At 47.1% G+C, this 20501-nt stretch overlaps 1 protein-coding gene across 4 annotated transcripts in view; it reads right to left on the bottom strand.

Moving 5' to 3' along the window:
• CCDC30 (coiled-coil domain containing 30) overlaps positions 1-20501 on the bottom strand; it is a 45318-nt gene that overhangs the window by 11655 nt on the left and 13162 nt on the right. For all 4 annotated transcript variants that reach the window (XM_066637157.1, XM_066637159.1, XM_066637158.1 and 1 more), the window contains 14 exons: positions 17639-17692; positions 16592-16707; positions 15464-15574; positions 14411-14499; positions 12562-12754; positions 10232-10312; positions 9995-10120; positions 9303-9440; positions 6981-7150; positions 4923-5208; positions 4218-4397; positions 3252-3461; positions 1727-1884; positions 1335-1488 (listed from right to left, as the gene is read on the bottom strand). In XM_066637157.1, the coding sequence (XP_066493254.1) occupies positions 1335-1488; positions 1727-1884; positions 3252-3461; positions 4218-4397; positions 4923-5208; positions 6981-7150; positions 9303-9440; positions 9995-10120; positions 10232-10312; positions 12562-12754; positions 14411-14499; positions 15464-15574; positions 16592-16707; positions 17639-17692 (2066 nt within the window). The remainder of the gene's footprint in view (positions 1-1334; positions 1489-1726; positions 1885-3251; positions 3462-4217; positions 4398-4922; positions 5209-6980; positions 7151-9302; positions 9441-9994; positions 10121-10231; positions 10313-12561; positions 12755-14410; positions 14500-15463; positions 15575-16591; positions 16708-17638; positions 17693-20501) is intronic.

Genomic DNA, 20501 nt, shown 5'->3' with positions numbered 1-20501 from the left:
AAACCCCAGCGTTTTAGTGCAGAATATGAATGTGGATGTGCCTGACAGCAGGTAAGGGAAAAGATACCTTATTTTCCTTTCCTCCCTTCCCAAACCTCTCTGGACAGCATAGGAAGGCGAGTTCTTACTTTATGACTTGCATCCACTTGACACTTACCCCCACTTCTACGATACTGCCAGGAGCACAAGCAGACTAATCTGGACCCCAACCCCTCCATCTACCTACAGAATTAATATTCATGATTGACCATACTTGGGACACTCTGGCATAAATCCTGCCTCATTCAGCAACAGAGTGGCATGTCTGCAACCAACCCACACAAGAGCAGAACTGAGTGCAGAATTCAGCTTCCTGAGAATCTCAAGTTCCTAAGCCTCAGGGTTTCAGCGATGTGTGTGCAAGTGTGTGGGCAATACTTGCTGAAACCTTGGAAGGCAGAAACACGGCAGAGGAAGAGTTCCATGAAGACAGGCCAGGGCTTCCACACCTTGCCCAGCTCCTTGCTCCTCCCCTTGGCTAGAAAACCCATTATGCAAAATAGGAGGGGGAAAAATACAAGTTGGTCCTTTGAACAGGCTGCAGCAAGGCACACACAGCCCTCTCCAGCAATTTGCCTTGCTTAAATTTCTCTCTCTGTGTTAGTGCAGGTGTCAAATCCATGTGGACCTTTGGCCAAGTGCCACCGTGGGCACAATGCTGTGGTGGCCATGCTGGCAAACTCCATCTTAGCTTCCTCTAATACAGTGTTTCTCAAACTGTGGGTTGGGACCCACTAGGTGGCTTGTGAGTCAATTCCAGGTGGGTCCCCATTCATTTCAATGTTTTATTTTTAATATATTAGACTTGATGCTACCATGGTATGTGACTGCATTCGGGGAAATGTTACAAAACTATACTTTTAACAAGCTACTATGTATATTCTTTTAACAATGATAGTAAATGGTACTGATTCCTGGGTAAGTGTGGGTAGGATTGCAACCTGGGATTGTCAAAATTTTCCTGCTTGATGATGTCACTTCCAGTCATGACATCACTTCCAGTGGATCCTGACAGATTCTCATTCTAAAAAAGTGGGTCCCATTGCTAAATGTGTGAGAACCACTGCTCTAATACAATGTGCACTGCTCCACCACTGCAGGTAAATGACAAGCACTCTGGGTTGGTGCTGCTACTAAGGGAAACTCCCAAAAGGGTAGCTTGGATGGCACTGGACTCCCTCCAGTGCTTCAGCTGGCTGACTCCCAATGCCACCCCTGTCCTGGCTCCCCAAGCTTCACTTCTTCCTCTCTCCACTGAGCCCAGTGATCTGCCTTGCAGAGCGATTGAGCCCTACCTCATTGGAGAGAGTTTTTTTCTCTTCTTCCAAGACCTGCAGTTGGGTCCTTTGCTGCTGGCACTGGACCTGCAGCTCCGTCATCTGCGCCTCTTTCTCAAAAGCATGCCTGAGCTGCTGCTGAAGTTCTTCCACCTGCTGGTCAAGGAGTTTACTGGGGAAGGAGGAGGGAGCAACATTATAGCAAAAATGAGGAGAAAAATCTAGGAAGGAGCTATGATGTTAGTCTTCAAGCTACTGTGGGACATGCCATCTGTGCATCTCTCGAACTAGGTTTGCAGTGTTCTGCAAACAATCTCCCAGCATGTCTCCAGTCTTTGCTGGGTCTTCAATGCATACCCCTCCCCCATACACATATGCATGCACAGTGCAGACACTGTGACCTTGACCACCTCTTCCGTTGCTCTTCTTGAAACTGCTGCTCTGCCTTCTCTTCATTTTCTCTGGCCTGCTTTATATACTCTTCTAGTTGCTTCTGTTCCAAGATCTGGATCTCTGAAAGCCTCAACCGATGGCAGCACTCCTTCAGCTTACATTGCAGCTCCAGAACCTGGAAAGAAAATGGGAAGTGCACTGTTGAGCTTTGACTGGGCCAAGGCCAGCAGATTGCAAGAGGGAAGATGTGGCGAGTCGATCTTCTGAAAAGGGGGGCTCTTTGCAGCTCCTCCAGGTTTGCTTCCACACTAAGCCATTTTCCACATTTTTGAGGTACTGCTTGGCCACAATCAGCTGAAAGCAGAATGAAAACGGCAGTCCCACACAATATGTACTATACAGGTGTGCGTCGAGATCTTCCTGCTAACCAAAGATCGTTATATACTGAAAGTACAACAAAAAGGCTTTTAATGTCAAGTCTCCAGTAACCTGCACAGTACTTAACTGTGAACGCACCCTTATAGTGCTATATTATCCTGGAGTGCCTGTCTCTGTTCCCAAGATGCTTTACCAGCCTGCCTCCTTCACTCCTCCTCCCTGGATTCAAAAAGAATAGCTGGCTTCCTGAGGGATGGTGGGGGGGGGGGGGCAGAAGCTGCAGCAGCAGGATTTGCAAATAGTGCAGGGGAAGAAGAGGACGGTCCACTGTCACTGATGCTCCCCCTACCTCCTGGAAAGTGAATCAGGGCTCAGAGCCCAATAGGAAGGCTTACTGGGTGGCTGGAAGAAGGCAGACAGCAGCAATGGTGAGAGTCTGGTGCTATTTCACAAACCTGAATGCCCTTCCCGCCAATGTTCCACCAGGGAACAGGGCATTTGGGCACTGCAGAAACACAGAGCTGGAAAAGATGAAGACCTGCCGCTGTGCCTTCCACAGTCATTGTCATTCCCAACAGTGTGCATCCCCCATCCTCCCTGGCTTGCCAGGTAGTGGTGGCAGGAGCAGAGGCAACAGCGAGAGCAGAACATGTTAACAAGCAACACACTTGTCGAAATGCATCATTCGTTTACCACTTTCATTCGTTTACCACTAATGTGCTTTCCACATTAGATGAGCCTAACATGATTCTCTAGTGCTGCTGTCTCATGAAGCAGATCCATCAAGAAAGACATCTAGAGACATCAGCTGACATAACCTCAAGTGTCTCAGTGACTTCACCCCAGCTCTACTTAGGCATTTAACTAAATTTACATAATTAAATATAAGCAAATAGCATGTTGGATAGCGGAAGGTTAGATAATTGGGGTTCTACTGTATCTAAGTGAGCGATGGCAACTCTAACTTCAACAACTCAGGCAGATGCAACCTGGGACTTATTTGTAAAGGACACATCACAGCAGGCGTCATTTTGAATAGCAGTGTTGCAAAGTCTTTTCTGCACCAATGCAGATCTACCACCCTCAGCAGTTCTATAGCTAGGCCCCTCTTACAAGATCTGCCTTTTCTGCAACTGCAGGAGGAAAGCAGGATGGTGCACTGACCCTACTCTCAGCCTCGGCCGCTCTGGTCTTCTCCAGGCTCAGCTTCTCCTGCAAACCACTCCGCTGCTTCAGGGCCTGCGAGTGCTTGAGCAGCTCCAGCTCCAGTTCTCGGACCTTCTGGTGGCTCTGCTCGCACTGAGAGGTGAGCGAGGCACACTCCTTATTGGACTCAGACAGCTTCACTTGTGCCTGCCTCCATTCGGCTTTAACCTAAGGAAAGAAAGTCCAGAAGGCTGCTCTTGCCACAGCCACAGGAACTCCCAGGTTCCCACGTTCGTGAAACACTGGGAAGATGGGGTCAGCCATAGCTTTGCAGTTTGCACAGGCACAGCTAGTTTATGCAAGAGAAGGTCAGATCGGGGAGCTCCCACATTTAGGACCATTTTGTGGATGGGGCAAGGCTGGGCATTGGATCAGGTCCAAGCGAGCAAATTGCTCCAACAAAGGCCAGAGGAGGAACAAGGTCTTAAATACAACCAGGTACAGCCACTCTCTCCCAGTTCTACCACCACCACCACCCCTGCCTGAAGGGCAGAGAGGTTTAAAAGGGCAGCCCTTGGGGTTTGTGCACACTTTCTTTGCTCCACTGCATTCCTCCTGGCCTGCTGCAAAGGCTGAGGTGTAGGCTCAGGGAAGCACAAAGTTGTGGGCAAGGCTGGTCTCCTGTGGTCAGCCTTAGACCACAAGCATGGCTGGCAAGGAATGCCTTTTCTAAGCCCATCTCCTCAAGGAGCAAAGCAGCTGGAGTATTTCATGTGTGAGGGAGTTCTAGAGACAACAAGCCATCAGTCTTGCCTCTGACAGGGGTGGCGCTCATGCAAAGACCTCCTCGCTCCCCCTCAAACACAGGAAGGTGTCCTCAAACACAGGAAGGTCCTGAGGTGTCTACAGGACCTTCACCTTTTCTCCCCTTCGTCTTAAAACTGTCCCTCAGATTGCCTGTGACTGCAGAAGCCAGAGACCCACCGTAGTGTTTTCTTGCTGGAGCAGGGCAGTGTGCTTGGTCAGCTCCAGGTTCTTCTCCCTTTCGTACCTCAGCTCCTTCTCGGCAGAATTGCACAGGGTCTGAACCCGACGGAAGTCCTGCCGGAGCTGCTGAAGGTCTTGCTGCCGCTGCTCCTGCAGGAGTCTGTCTCCAAATGGGTACTGCAGCGATGAGGCAAAATGAAAGCTGTGAGGGAGGCCTTAGAGGAAGTGCCAAGTGCAGAGGATCCCGGTGCAAACGAACACTGGTAGGAGCTGCAAGTTTTCAACTGGAAGCCTTGGACACTGGGTCCCTAAGACTCCAGGACACTTGGTTCGTAAAGCAGGGGCCTGGCAGCAGGACCCAAGTGCCTTAATCTATGCACCACCAAGACACCTCAGAAAGTACAAGACTGGCTGACCTGAGCTTTGCTGCACCACAGAACCCCCCATGACGGTGGCCAGAAGAGTAAGTGCAAACAGCTAAAGAAGTTAAAGAGCTGTTAGAGAATAACACAGTTAGCTTCTCCAGTTAAAGAAAACAGAGCTGACCTGTGGAGCCAAGAGGGTCTCTGCTGGACCAACAAGAGAACTTTTCTGGGTTTGGCTTCCCAGTGCAGCAATTTAGCCACTTAGTGGAGGGGTGACTCCCTGCCAGTTTGGCTACCTCTCCATAAGATTTCTGTGGGCCTGTTTGGGGCAAAGTACCGTTTCCTTTGTGCAGGGGGAGTCTTCTTTGGGAGGCCTTTTCTCCTGATTCACCTCACTGCCCATGTCCCCTGCAGGAGCCTGTGGCTTGAGAAGCGGCTTCCCCACACAACCAGCTTCCTGCTTTGTCCCCAGAATTGTGGCGTTGCTGAGTTGATTTCGGAGTGCACGGAGGTCCTTCCTCAGCTGATCGTTTTCTTTGTGCAGGAGCTGCCTTTCTTCATGGCTTCTTTTGACCTGCATCACCCACTCCTCCATTTTCTTTTGACTCTCTAATAACTTCACACTTGAGGTGCAAAGAAGGAAGAAAGAGAAACATGGAAGAAGACTATAAGGGGCTTTGAAACAGGATGAAAACAAAATCATGTCTGTAGGAATATGGAGGATGAAAGAGGGAGGCTTGCCTAAGGCCATCTAATTGGATCACGGCAGGGGGAGATTCAGGCTGGGGGAAGTCTTGATTCACAGTTCAGTCCCTTACAGCACAATCATATGTACATCTATTTAGAAGGAAGCCCCACTAAGTTCAGCAGGATTTACCCCCAGGTAGGTGTAAAGAGGATCACAATCTTAGCCACTATGCTCAACTACCAGTATGGAAAAGCACTGCAAAGCATCAAACTTTGAATCTGAAGGCACACCTTGGAAATTTACAACCCAAAAAGAGGCCTCTACAGCAAAGCAATTTTGGAGTGACGGGAGTGTGAACTCTCCCTTGTCTGTTTCATGGCTTTAAAGCATGGAAGACTCTGTCCTGCCTAACCAAGAACAACAAAATTAAATTATCAACAAGAATGGTATAGTGACACCTCTGCCTGGTTTATTGAACCGGAACCCCCAAGCAGAAGGGCAAGGACAGCACATGTTCTGGGCAACCATTGTGCCATACTGCCTGATGGAAACCACCCCAAGCAGAAGAGCAACAGGCTCCCACCTGCTCCAGCTCCTCTTTAAACTTAATACAAGTTGAAATTATGTTCTGAAATGCTGTCAGCTGCTTGGAGGGCATGACAGCAACACAACCTGATGGCAGCCGCCTTGGGCATTTGCTTCAGCCTGGGAAAGTCTGGATATAAATCTTTCAAATAAATAAAAAAATAAGACGATGGTCATTTAAAAAAAAAATGTCCTTCACCAGCAGACCCCAAGGCAGCTAACGGGTAGAATGAAAATGCAATTTCAACAATCAGTGAAATTTACTACAAAAAGTATTTCAGAGACAGAGCCACAAAAGCAAACAGGCGCCATTATTTGGCAAAGGTCTCAGGGATGATGTGGACCTTTTAAGAACTCTTAAAATACTGAGACATGACACAAGAGTCAGACACGACTGAATGGCTAAAACACACACAAATACTGAGAGGCACTCTGCAACCCCTGTAGAAGGGCCTGTAGGAGCTTGGGGGCTATTGCAGAGCCCCATGCCCCCACCAACTAAGCCTTCTGTAAGCATGTGGAGCATCCTCCCAGCAGATGGGTAGATTCATGTGGTGGCAAGTGGTCATTGAAGTGTCTGGAGCCTGAACACTGACTGAGCTTTAGCAACCCTTTCTGGCACCTGGAATTTAACCTGGAACCAGATGGAAAGCCAAGGCAGTTTGTGTGAAACCGGAGTTATACATTGGGATCATGAGCCCCCCCCACCCCAAATCCACAAAAGGACTGTGAATTTTGGACTGGTTATGATTTTCAGTGGTTTTTTAGGGACCAACTCCATACACAGTGTATCACAGTAGACAAGATGGGAGATAACCAAAGCTTTGCTGACAGCGGCCCAATGAACAACAAATAAATAATAGAGGGCCCTACCCACACACAGGGCTCTTCAGGGGTCTCGCATCAGGAACCTGGGTCATGACAGACTTACCACCACCACCACCACCATCTAGACTTCTTTTTACTCAGGCCCTCCTGCAACACTCAGAGGAGATGGAAAAAGGTAGCAGAGCAGATACTGACATGGGGATGTTCTGCATTTGAAACATTTTCTTTCTGCAAATTTTTATTCTACTGGATAAACTGCTTGCAGTGCAGCAATAGGGGTAATTTGAGGTTTACCACAGCTGCTCCTTCTCTTCTCCCAGGCCACGGAGCTGATCTTCCCATATCTTCTCTTTGGCCACCAGCTCAGGGCAGGTCCTTCCGCTTGTCTCAAGTCTTTGGTCTGGCTGTGTCTGCCCTGCAACAAGCTGGCTCAGCTGCTCATACTCTTGGGAAAGCTCTGATACCTGCACAGTGAAGTATAAATATTCTGAGGTCCTTCAGAATACGAAAATAAAGTGAGTGTGCTGGACTGGACCCCAAGAATCATGCCGTGCCAGGTGCCAGGAGTCTTGAGCCAGAAACTGTGGCAGGAGGGGCCTCTCTCTCTCTCTCTCTGCCATCAAGAAGCTTGGAGGGAGAGGGACTGGCTGATCTGAGCAGAGTTGCTACACAGCGCCATTCTCCCCCTCTGACAGTAATCAGAAGTTAGGATCAGTGCCAGGGTCCACTGCAGCATGGGGCTTGGCCCACTTAGGCCTCTTTACTTGGGCACGCTCCATCCTGCCCCATTTGCCTCTCCCCACCCCAGTTCACTTTGCCACAGCTTCTGTAGGGATGGGCTAGGCTGCAGCAGTTCCACCTCCTCCCACCCTGCAATTCTTCCAGGTAGCAGGCCACTATGGACGGGAAGGAGGAAGACATATCCAGGGCACTGGGTTGTTCGGGGCGGGGGAGGCCCTAAATGAATCGCACATAGATGTAAGAACGTACAGAGTCACTGTGCAACTCTAGGTTTTAAAAGCATGCTTTTTGCCCACTTTGAGTCCCATGGCACCTGAGAGCAGAAAGGTGGGCCACTGCAAAGGCGTGGGCTCCTGGAACAGACCTAGGTAGGTCTTTCCTCCCACGCCAAAACTGCCAGAAGGGAAAGTGCAGCGAGTCAGCCAGAAATCAGGGTGGCATCTATGATTCCCCCACCTCCACTTTTGCCTTCACAACAACCCTGCCAATTAGACTGAAAAAGACCAGTTGGCACAAGCAAACTTTGTAGCTAAATGGAGATTTGAAGCCAACTCACTCCAACCTGACTAGCAAGCTGCCAGACCGAGTCAGACGCTTGGTCCATCTGGCTCAGTATTTTCAGCACTGACTGGCAGCAGCTCCAAAGGGTTTTTGTTGTGGGGTCTCTCTCTGGAGATGCTAGGAATTGACCCTAGAGCCTCCTGCATGTGCACTGGCCCTCCCTACACCACACTGGATTTCATTGATCTGACTCCCCACCCTCTACTAAATCTAAGCAAACTGGAAAGACATTAAGGCATATTTTCTGCAGTTTCCCTTTACTCCATCTCTCTTCCCTTGCTCTGTAGTCTTTCCTGAGTTGGATTTGGCTGTAAGTTCTCTGGAGCAGGCACCCATCTTCTGATATGTGGTTATGCTATAGAAATTTATAATTGTATTCCATTGTTTCTGGCATCTCTACTTGTTCCACTTCTAGAAATGCTTGGGAGATTCTCTGGGACAGAATTTCCCCCCAGACTGCCTCCCTGATTCTGTTTGCAAGTGTCTGAATCCTGTAGAAAGCATTATGCACACCCTATTTGCCACAACATTCCATTTCTCCTGTTCTTCCATGCCTTTCCTCTGCTCCATTAGTAGTGTCTGCATGTCAACACAGTAGTAGCACAAACTGCACGCGAGTCGCATACGGTTGTACTGACTGTTCTGTTTGCCAACGTATGCATCTGTAAAACACTCACAAAAGGCATCTTGATGCAACTATAAATACAAACCTACCAGGGTTGCTTTTATGTACTATTTTATCAGCGCACACATTCACTGGTTTTGTAGAGGATGGAGGAAAGATGCAAGGGACCTAAATGAAACTTCTGCAAAACTGTGAGTGCTTGAACTCTAGAAGTAATTTTAAATTTCCTCCTAGTTAAAGCAGAATTCAGGAGGAATGGAATGCGGTGTAGTGTGAACCAGAAAAACAGAAAAGGGGTGGAACAGGTGAAATTCTCTCTTCTCAACCTATTTCCTGCTGATCAGCAAGCTCATGTGGGACATCATGCAGAATCACCACTCTCTGCAAGCAGGAAGTCCAAAGTTCAAAATTCTTAGCCTCTTTGGTTTCAACAATCTAAACTGACAGCCCCAGAATCTTCAGGTACATCAGAGAAAAATGTCTGCCTGGAACCCTGGAGAGGTGCTGACAACCAGTGTTGTCAATACTAACCTAGATGGAACAAGGGTCTGGGTCTGTATGGCAGCTTCCTATGGCCTTCCTTGACCTGAGACCTTGGAGGGCTGCTGCCAAACCAATGACAGACATCTGTCTCAGGCAGTTTCTGATACTTCTACAATGGTGAGAACTGAGATTATAGCAAAGCTTACCTTCGCTTCCAGTAACAAGTTCTCTTGCTGCAGTTTCTCCAGTGTTTCATTAAGAAAATCTCGATCCTCTGCTGCTTTCTGAAGCATCTGGAGTTCGCCATTAAGCCTCAGAAGTTCCAGTCTGGAGTTGTGCAGCTCCTGGTTAAACAGTCAAGGAGGTTAATAAAGCGCAGATGAAAACAGAGCCCTTTTGCTAGCAAGGTATTCCTTGAGCCATCTGTGTCATAAGGAACTGAAGGTTGAGAATTCCAGCTTAAGGAAGTAGAGTCTGGAATACCACCTGAAAGCAATTCTGCTGAGAAAACATCTTACAGTCAAATCTTTAATAAGCAAGCAAGCAAGTTAGTAGACCTTTAATGGCATAAATACATCTATAGCAAATTCTACAAGCAATAACACCAAAAAGCGTACAACACAGAAATCTTTAATAAATTATTTGGTTGCACAAAGTTTTCTCAGTTGTCGTTGTTAGTCAGGGATGTCTGTATGCCAGAATGTGGAGCTGGGTACAGATTCAGCTTGATGAGACCACAGGAAGCTGCCTAATGAGTTAGTGCTTGAACTTCAGGCACTCTGAACTCTGCCTACAATGTAAGTCTGAGGGCAGGGCCTGTGTCTTACTGCTCTGCATGGCACCCAGTTATTGGGAGTGGTCAAGGAAGAGTGAATAACATGAGTCTGAGGACCCCCACCTTCTTTTCGCCTTTCAGTGTTTTCTGCATTGCTTCAAGGTCCTGCATCAACTGCTTCCTCCACTCAGTCTCCTCCGACAATTTGCGTTCCAGAAATTCTACCTTCTCTTGGTGTGTTTTCAGCACCTGCAAACAGCGCAAGAAGAGCAGTTTGCCTGCAGAAGGGCACATGGGGAACCAGGCACTGCCCCTGTCCATTTCAGGGCCCCCAAATGCCCTCTTTCAATGATTCATCACCTCTTGGCAATCCTGTGATTCATCTCTCATGTCAGTTTTCATCTTCTGTGCTTTTTGCAACTCTGCTTCCAAACAGCAGACCTGGACAAAGAAAATACATTTCCTATGAATACGTCAGTTCCCTTGCTCAGGAAAGACTTTGTGGGCAAAGGGGGCACCTTTCCTATGACTTGAGAATGGAATGGATGTCTGCTTTAGCACCACCTTAAGGCCTCCAGCTGTCCCATCACAACTCAGACTGAGGAGCAGCCACCAGCACAGTAAGGCCAACACAGGGCTGTACATCCAGTTCTCCCACTGCCCCCAAGCCATCAAGGCACAGGGTTGGCTGCTCCTTGCATGATGAAGGCCTCCTTATTCTGGGGCAGTGCTGGCCCTTTAAACCCAGGGCTGGAGGGTAGGGAGGACAGAAAGACAGGCCAGGACTTCATAAAATACTCAGGGCTGGTGATGAGAAGTCTCTGGACAGGCTACCTGACAGCTGACCTGTTTGCTCCCCTAGAATTGGGGCAAGACCAGGGAAGGAGGCAGGTGGCAGAGGAAGAAGGGTGATACAACCCCCTCTTCACTAACCTCTGAGGCCTGGGTGGAGGATCCCGATTGTTGGGCCAGCAAACCCCCCTCCCTTTTTTTAGTCCCTCTTTCCCTGGGACCAAGGAGGTCTCAGACACCAAGTGGAGCGCATCCCTCTTATGGCAAGCCTGCTGAGGGCAAAGAAACATACATGGATATCAGGGAGGAGCTGTTGTAGGGCAGTGGTTAAGACTGAGCCTTCCTTGGCTCAGATCTCACCTCTGTCATGAGCTCTTTGGACAGGGCTTGTTCTTAATGTCCAGATTGGTCATAACACCTCCATTTTCCTAAAAACTAACTTGGGAACCTGTTAATTGTGCTACAGCCACTAGTTAAGAGGTACGGATTCTTCCCCTCTGTGCTGTTTCTCAAATGAGTATCACCTTTTCCCCATAGCTGTTATAAGCCACAGAGAGAAAAACATACAGATACAATAGAGATCCCTGCGAATCTGATACTCTCGTCCACTGCTGTCCTGTCTTTCCTCTTCAGTTCCCCTCTACCTTTTTGACACTCTAGCCCACCACTCTCCTCCCCTCCACAGTTCCCCACAGTTTTTTTTAAATCTAGGGGGCAGAAGAAGGAGGAAGAACAGCGGAACAGGTGATGGCATATGCTTGGAACTCTTATTTGCTACAAGATTCCAGACCAAACCCACTTGATCTTCCCTGTTTCTCTACCAGGTCCAGTAACAGGGGATAGAAAGCTCTACAAGTCAACTCTCCCCTCCATATACAAGATGGGAAAGGGGAACATGCCCCCTGTTCCTTCAGAGGGACTTCATGTTCTCCCCATCCTCCAGACAAGAGCCCACAACTAAGGCAGGCATCCCTTCTCCTGGATATCTTAGGTCTACACCCTCACACTGCCAGCAGTCTCTGGCCTTACACCTGCCTCTGTACTTGGGTCAGCAGCCATACTGGGGTGGGGGGTTCTTCTGCTGCCATGTGAATTGTCGCACTGGCATGTGGCTTCAGCATGTTATCCAGAAGGCATCTAGTGTGAGTCACACAGAACAGATTTGAATCCTTCTTTCTTGTAACTTAGGGAGAAGGAATTTGCCTGCTTGAAGCCCTCCCCAGGAGGTGCAGCTCTGCTCTCACAACCTCCACTGAGCTATCTTGTTATTTTTTTTCCTTTTGGCCTACTCCACCCTAGCTAAATGGGCAGTGGTGGGGGGGGGGGAGAAGGAAATACAGAAAGCCAAACTGCCAAGCTTCAATGGAGCATCATGGAGAAGCCTCTGCCCAGGAGTAAGACAGGACCGTGACTAGGGTGTGGCTCGCTCCCAAGGCACCTTGGGAAGCTGCTTCCTGTTTTGGCCCTGAGCAGGAAGAGCAACCTGTTTCAGGATTCTATTCTCTACTGCAGAAGAACTCACATTTGAACCCATTCCAACATCACATTCCAACATAGCTTCCTTGGGTCCCTTCGAGGAGAAAGGCGGAGTAGAAATAAAGTTAATAATAAAAAATAATAATAAAAATAATAACAACAACAACGTCAGGTTCTGAAATTTGCCATCACCCTCCGGTAATCCCCATCTCAGTCTCTACAATTTTCTTTGGCACAAGGCACAACCATTTCATCACTCAGTCCAGGCTGGGCAGAAAGACAACCACAAAAGAAGCCCAGTCTCCAAGTCTGCAAACTGCCCCCAATCAGCTCCTTGTGGCCTAAAGATCCAGGGGCAAAAGGAAACATTGCAATAAGGAAAGGTGGGGGGAAAAACAGCAGAATTTGGCGACCCCATTTACCTTTCTCTGCAGACCATCAATGGCACACTCAAACTGCTCGTGCTCTTCCCTGGCCTGGTTCTGTGTCTCTCCCAGGAGTGACTCCAACTCTTCGTTCCGCTCCACCAGGTCCTCGTGCTCCTGCTGCAGCTTGTGAAGCTTGTGCAGGAGCTGGGCATTCTGGCACTTCACACTTTCGATGACTTGGTGGCACCTGCAGCAATGGGTGACAGGTTGGCTGTGGATCCCTACAATGTCTGGTCACAAACAGGTTGCTAGAGATTGGAAGCCAGTGGAGAGTTGTGAGTGGATTAAGGTCAGGAGACTCAAGTTTAAATCTCTCCTCAGTCTCCTCAAAACTCCTCCTCAGTTGGGTGGGTCACACACACACACACACAGCCTGAACCTACCTCAGAGGGTTGTTTTGAGGGAAAATGAACACAAGGAAGAGCCCTGCTTCATCTGATCTATTTGGGTCAACATACTGTTTCCTACAATGGCCCATGAGATGCCTGCAGGAAATCCACAGGCAGGGCATGAAGGCTACTGCCCAACCCAGCTGTATGCTCCAAGCATCTAGGACCCTGAGATAAAGTGCCTTTGGATAGGGGGTTCCATCTAGCCATAATCCCTAATAGCCATTGACAGACTTCTCTTCTATCCAACCCATTCAAAATCAGCCCAGTTAATGGTCATCATCATATTTTGAAGCAGGGAGTTCTACTAATTGTGCACTATGGGTGTGAAGAAATCCCTCCCTTTGTCAGTCTTAAATCTCCCGCCAACCAGTTTCATTACATGACCTAGCATCCTGAGAAAGCAAGAAAAAACTCCCTATCCCACCCATCATTTGATCAACCTTCATACACATGCCCCCCTTAGCCACATTTTCCCCTCTGTGCTCCGAATGTTTTTCCGAGCCTTTTCTCAGGGAAACTGCTCCAAACCCTTGAACATTCTGGGTGCCCTTATTTTCACCTTTTAAGATACAGTTTTCTTTCCCTCCATCACAGAGGTCTGAATGAAATAACTGTGGAGAAGAGATGACCTCAAGTTCCCTAAGCTCCTCTGAGAAGACCCAGCATAAGATAAACATTTCTCCTCACTTTATTGACAGGCACTCAGGTTGTCACTGGTTGGAAGTAGGGGGGTGCAGAGTGTGGGTTAACAATAGCCAGCCTACGTATCTGTTTCAATGAGAAAGGCTTCTGTGATCGTTTGATAGCCTACACACTTGTCTCACCTCTTCCAGCATAAAACGCCACCACAAACTCCAGGCTACTCAACATAATTGAGGAAATGGGCTTAGGGAAGACAAGGAATCAAGGCAGTACCTACACACACACACACACACACACACACACCCCGTGCACAACACCCAGACATACTAATAAAGCACCAGTAATGTCAAACCTATCCCCCATAACCAGGGTCCAGAATTTTCTGGCAGGGGCTCAGGTATCTCTCTCTCTAACTTGGGGTCCAGGGCTCCCAGAAATCATTCCCCATGTCCCATCTGGAGTGCCAGATTTGTTAAAAAAATTCCTAAGCCCCAGCAGGAATTTCTGTTGCTACACTAGAGAGACCCAGCCAGCCTGACCAGAAAAAAACAGAGCATCTGATGAGTAGTTGAAACAATATTTATTAAACTAACCAAAACAAGGAGAAAGAAAAAATGGAAAAGGTCAGAAAAGTAAGTACATAAGTGGTGCAGTCTGAGGAAGGAAAGCATAGATGGAAGCCTCAGAGTGGGGCTAACCCCCCATTCCTGCGGACAGCAGCAGGCAGTGGCGATAGCCAAACACTGATACTTGGAAAAGTGGTACTTGTGGGGAAAAAAGGTTGAAATGCCCTGATCTGGGTTATTCACCTTTTATGAATCGCTGCATCCCTTTCGCGATCTGAAACAGCTTCGTTCAAAACACCAGTCGCTTCAGCTCCCTCAGCCTCATTTTTCTCCTGCAATCAAAGAATATTTATTATTATTAAGAATGCTGACAGACTATTTTCAACAACAACAACGAAAGTTTAGCAAGCAGTTTACATGGCAAAAGAAACAAGAAGACAGCTTGTTCATCTCTTCTTTTAAGGTCTCAGTCACTGGTGGAGTTGATTTAAGAGAAAGGAAGAAAGATTTAAAAAAAATAATAAAGTTAGACATGTATAACGTTCAGCCCACAAAAGTGCAATAGGCACTTCAGAGAATGGAGAACTGTCACAGCAATACCTGGCCATGGAGGATGTGACAAGGGAGACACCGGATGACAGCTGATGGGAAGGATGCCAAGCCAGGATGAACTTTAGAAAGTGTCTCATACAACACAATCCCATGCATGACTATTCAGAAATCAGTACTATTGTTTAGAATGGGGCTTACCAGGAAAGTGTGCATTAAGATTGTAGTCTTGGTTACCTTATTAGGGATGCCTCTGTACATGGCCCCATAACATTACCAAAGTGCTTTCTACACTATTCTATAGGTTATCTGGCAGCATCCTTCAGGATGGTCTTCCACAATTACTGATAGGAAGTCCCATTCTGCAAAGGTCCCTTGTGGCTTTAATTAGAAGCTTCCTCCTTGCAGCTTCTGCCCTGCTCCTGCTTCCTGTTGAGCACACCTCTAGTGTTATGAATGAACTGCCCCTTAACTGCTCTGGGATTAGTCAGTTCCTGTTCTCCATAGGAGGGAAATGCTTTACAAAGTAGTCCTATATATGTCTGCACAGAAGCAAGTCCCACCGAGCTCCACCGGACTTACTCCCAGATAAGTGTGTACAGGACTGCAGTTTTCTCTTAGCCTGAACTACCTCATAAGGCTGTTGTGAGCATAAAAGAAGGAATTGCCATACATACTGCCCAGAACTGCTTGAGAGGAAGGGTGGGCTTAAAAAGTAATCATTAAAATGTAAGAATATTTAAATACCTGCAATGAGCCGAATGCCTGTTCTTCGGCAACATCTGTTTCAGCTAGCAAGCACTGTGGCTCCCCCTCGGGAGTCTGATCCTTGGGGATCTTGTCTCTGAGCTTGTTCACCTTCAGTGCCAATGGAAGAAAGCTCTTCAGCAAGCTCACTCAGAACCAAATTTAAAACCAGAAATAAACACAGGGCCAGTTCCCATTTGTTAGTAATTCTATCCTGTTCACGGACAAGGCAGGAATGGAGTTTTTCTTCACATGAAAAGGAGTGCAGGAGGAAGGGAGTAAAACCCACCTACCCCCTCTTGCTTCACCTCACTGCACTCCACTGCTGGGAAGAATGTTTTTTCAAGCCCAACTTGCTTCTGGTATTGGAACTGGGCTAAGTGATGAGGGTGAGCAGAGTAAGGTAATGCAGGAACGGGGGACAAGTTTCATCACACACACCCTCTGGGCATATAGGTTTCATTCCCTTCCACCCATCTTACTTTACAGGTGAATGAAACAGTCATGTGGACAGCTGACCCCTCAAGTTTAATGTGGCCCTTAGCTGAGATTCAGGACACAACTGAGCTTCCCAAGACAGCACTGCATCAAAAGGACTTAGGCTGAAACTTACAAAAAGTTGGAAAAGTTTGGGAAAAGTTTCTTGGAGCTCTTCATGGTCCACTGGATAATTCTCCATCTTGAATCTAAAAATATAGCTATGCCCCTGGCCTGGTGCAGACAGAACATTCCAGATCTTCTGACTATGGATCAGAGATTGGGAGTGCCCTACCAGCTCACTCACATGTTCTTTTGCTCTCACAGGCAAGTTCCCCATCCCTGCTGAGGCAAGTCTACCAAAGCATATGTCAGCAGCCCACAGCTCCTGCTGGGCTCCTGCCACTCTGTCAGTGGCTGCTGCGGAAGCTTTGGTAGCCTCAAAATTCATTTAAGAAAATCTAGAGATGTGCAGTGACTGTAGATTTTTCCAGCTGACCCTTCAGGCAATTCCTGCAGCAGCCAGTGGGATTCTCCTAAGAGCCCTCTCAAACCCCAGGGAAATCCTTACTGACCTCCTAGGAGGATGGGGAGATAAGTTGAAAAGCTTTGCTCAGAATGTGTTAGCAAGCATCAGTGGTTCTGACTTACCTGCACCAAAAGCATTTTTCTCTCATAGTCTAGACAGTGGACTCTATGGTGCAGGGCCAGAACTTCTTTGTCCAGCCGGATGTTCCGCTCTCTGGCCTCCTGTAACTCAGACGTTTCTGAAGACAGTAACAGACTGTGGTCAGGACACATTCAGATATTTGTTCCTTTGGGTCTTGAAAATGGCACAGTTCTCTAGATAGCACAAACATCCTTGAGAACAGCCCCACCCCAATTTCTTGGGTTCCCATTGCCACCACGATCACAACAGGTGCAAGAACTTGTTACAAGCTACCAAGCTATGGCACAGTGGGTTGTGACTGGCCATATTAGGTAGGCAATACATAATATGGCCAGATAGGTGCAAATATAGACAGAAAATCACATCTATCAGATTTATACTTGGCCCTTCGCTAAATAGTCTCAGAGTGACTCACAGTAAGTAGACGCAATTCCAGCCATAAGGAACGTGGAACAAAGTTAAAATAGCTGATCAAAGAAATACAACATGGATAAGAATCCAGGGAGCAGCCTCTATACATCATTAAAAAAAAAAAATTCAACTGTTCAATAAGGCCTGGGAAAATGAAAAGCACTTCCCCCACCCCCACTTCCCTGGTCAGAACGCATCCCACAAAAGGTGGCTGAGAGGCTGTAGCACTTTGCTGGAAGCTGAAGGTGGCCCCTTTAAGGATCCTCCCTCTGTAGCTGTGGGGTTGGGTCTGGGAGAAGTGAGCTATGCCAAGGGAGCTCTCCAAGGTCCTGCTGCTTGGGCTGCCTTGCAGTGCCTTATCACTCCTTGTGGGTGTGTACGTGGGACCAGGACCGCCTGACATAGTCATCAGCCACAATAGCTAAATGGAACCCTCATGTTCCATATACCTCTAAATATCAGGAGCTTGGGACAAACAGGAGGAGAGGGCTGTTGCCTTCACGCCCTGTTTATAAGTTTCCAGGCTGAAACCAGAATGCTGGATGAGATGGGTCTTTGACCTGACCTAGCAGGGCTCTTTTTATTTCTGAAAATGAGTGACTGAGCACATGACTTACCGTTGTCTTTTACTTTGTTCATTTCTTCTCTTAAGGTCTCAGCCACTGGTGGAGCTGATTTAAGAGAAAGGAAGAAAGATTTTTCTTAAAAAATAAAGTTAGACATGTATAACATTCAGCCCACAAAAGTGCAGTAGGCACTTCAGAGAATGGAGAACTGTCACAGCAATACCTGGCCATGGAGGATTTGCAGTTTTCATGTGATAATTGTCATAAAGCAACCGATAATCACATGTAAACTGCACATCCAAGGAATTCTCCAATTTGAACGGGGAACATGACACATTGCCTAGCAGAGGAATACAAAACCTATCAAGTTGAACTACTTCCATTACTTTGATCCTCCTCCTGTGCATCTGGGGCCATAAGAAATTCTAGAAAGGGTATAAACTTATTTGTTTCACTTCATACGTCATATGTTCATTACAACGAGAAATGTGATTGTTCTAGTTCAAGGTTCTCCAGACTCGGGCAAGAGGGCAGGATCTGGCACTCTGCCTAATCCCTCCCCCGCATGAACAGCCACGGGGGGACCTCCTTTTCATGCTCCCTTCTCCTCTGAACTGCGCTCTGACCAGCCGCTTCCAGGTTATGTCACCCTCAGCACTTTGGATTTCCAGGCAGATGTGGCTGGCTAGAGCACGGTTTTGGGGAGATTGGAGATAAGGTAGGCAGGCTCCCTTGCAGAACAGAATGCTCCATTTGCACTGGGGAAGCCTTTTCATGTGCACAGTGGTCCGCAGTTCGGAGACAGCTGTTATTATTGAATACGGACCCACCCACCAAACTTTTGTTTATTAAAAAAGAAATTTTCAGTGAAAAGGACATTGGGACTAATTTGATCCCAACTTTGCTAGAAAGGAACAAAACATTACAGCAAAGCACTGTGGTCCACATGACCCCTGAACAGCAAAACAATTCATTTTATCACACAATTGCTCCTTGATGTTTATAATGCAGTTAAGAAAAGGCGGCAACAATTAGGGTTTCCTTTATGTATACCTCCAGAAGGTTTTCAGTTGAAAGTGTGCATAACTTAAGTATCAGGGATCTGTGAGGCCCCATAGGAATTAGATGAAAATAATTTCAGATCCTAAACCCCATCCCTGCTTAGCTGAACCTCTGTACAATCATGGATGTGCTTCTGTATTTTTACATAAAACCTGGAGTTGCTGTCAAATACACCTCATTTTTTTTAAAAAGACCCATAACTGTATTTGACTTCATATCACATTGAGGAAGAGTTTTTTACAAGCATGAGAGGGTTCCAAATCTTAGCAATCAGTCTTAATTCATAATGACCTAGTATCCCGCATATCCAAAAGGCCAGAAAATGGAAAAGGAACAATGAAAATAATTAAGAAACTAATTTGGTAACTCCTGAAATAAATTAAAGTTCCAATCTGATTTTTTTTCCCCAAAAGTAACCTATTATATATGCAATATATTAAACATGAAGGCCTTAAGTCAGCCTGGAGCGCACATTAATAAAGAAAGCCTATTGAGAACCTTTGGCTAAGTTTCTGCATTAAGACAGGAATTGATCCTGTGTTCAACATGGAGAAAGCATGAAGCATCAGAGGGACAGTCAGAATTAACATGCAAAAAGTCACCAATATGCAAACAGACTCCTCAGAAATGTTACTTGCAAATTGTAATAAATCCCCTCACAGGCTCGGTGCTCTGAGCAACCCAGAAAAGGAATTCAGCAGCTTCTCTAGCTTTGACCTGGAGATAGAGCTCTGTCCAGAGACTGCAACACATTGGTGAGGACGTGCCAGCGGATGCAAACACTGTCCTAAAAAAAAAAATCAATGGACCACAACGTCACAACAAGTGGAGCAACCGCTCCAGAGCCTGAAGTGACTGACTGCTCAATGGTAGCTTTTCAACATGTATTGCCTCAGTAAAGAGGAGATTATAAAGTCACAGTTGTCTGCAGAAGGAACATCCTGGTCACAGTGGTTTTCTACAATTGAAGACATAATGCCATACTAAGGTTTTTATGCCAAACACAAAAATCTAACCCTATTTTTCTCTGGGGAAATGTTGGAGGGTATGAAGACAGCCCCCAAGTCTTTCTCCTCTGAAACGTGAACACCCACTTGGGGCAGGCCGAATCTCTTTTCTTCCTATACCTGAATTACAGGCTCAGGAACATCACCTTCGATGCCCTCCATGGCCTTTCACTCAGCTTCCATATCCTGCTACACTCAAGCCTAAGATCTCAGCTCTTCCGGCTCCACCACCCACAGCCACCTGAACATCTACTGCTTCCCTGCTGCCCCTTATGCCTGGAATCACCTTCCAGATTTCCTGCACACTGCCTTCTTTCTGACGTCCCTCCTCATAATCCACCTTTTATATGAAGGCTTTGGCCTGACCCCCTACAATTTCACCCTATTGCAGATAAGCCAAAGCTAGGCTACGTGGAAATGTGCATGAAATAAACACCTTCCCCTGTTTACTATACTGTCTCCCATCCTCTATCATCTTCCTTCTGTTTCTAAATTGCAAGCCCCTTGGGGCAGGGACCTCTCCTCTAGCCTATCATAATGGACAATGAATGAATGGTGCTATAGAAATAATAAATCACAATAACCGATCAGGCACTGGAATTTTCCCAGATGTTTTGTATGTGACTATAATCAGAAATCACACAAACAACTGTCCTGACAGTCTTGGCTTAATATGCATCAAGACTGAAACAGAGAGTGCACAGGTCTATCAGGATTCCAGGGAGGATTTTCTCTTTGGGATGGTCAAAGCTGACAAGGGCCTGGACACATTCAATTCAGCCAGTCATGTGCTGGAGAAGGAAAATGGATCAAACTTAAGACATGCTGACACAGTTGAGTCACAA

The sequence above is a fragment of the Tiliqua scincoides genome, chromosome 9 (assembly GCF_035046505.1).
Source record: "Tiliqua scincoides isolate rTilSci1 chromosome 9, rTilSci1.hap2, whole genome shotgun sequence".
Lineage (NCBI taxonomy): Eukaryota > Metazoa > Chordata > Lepidosauria > Squamata > Scincidae > Tiliqua > Tiliqua scincoides.
The sequence above is the reverse complement of the archived record's forward strand: the minus strand, read 5'-3'. Positions and strand labels throughout refer to the sequence as shown.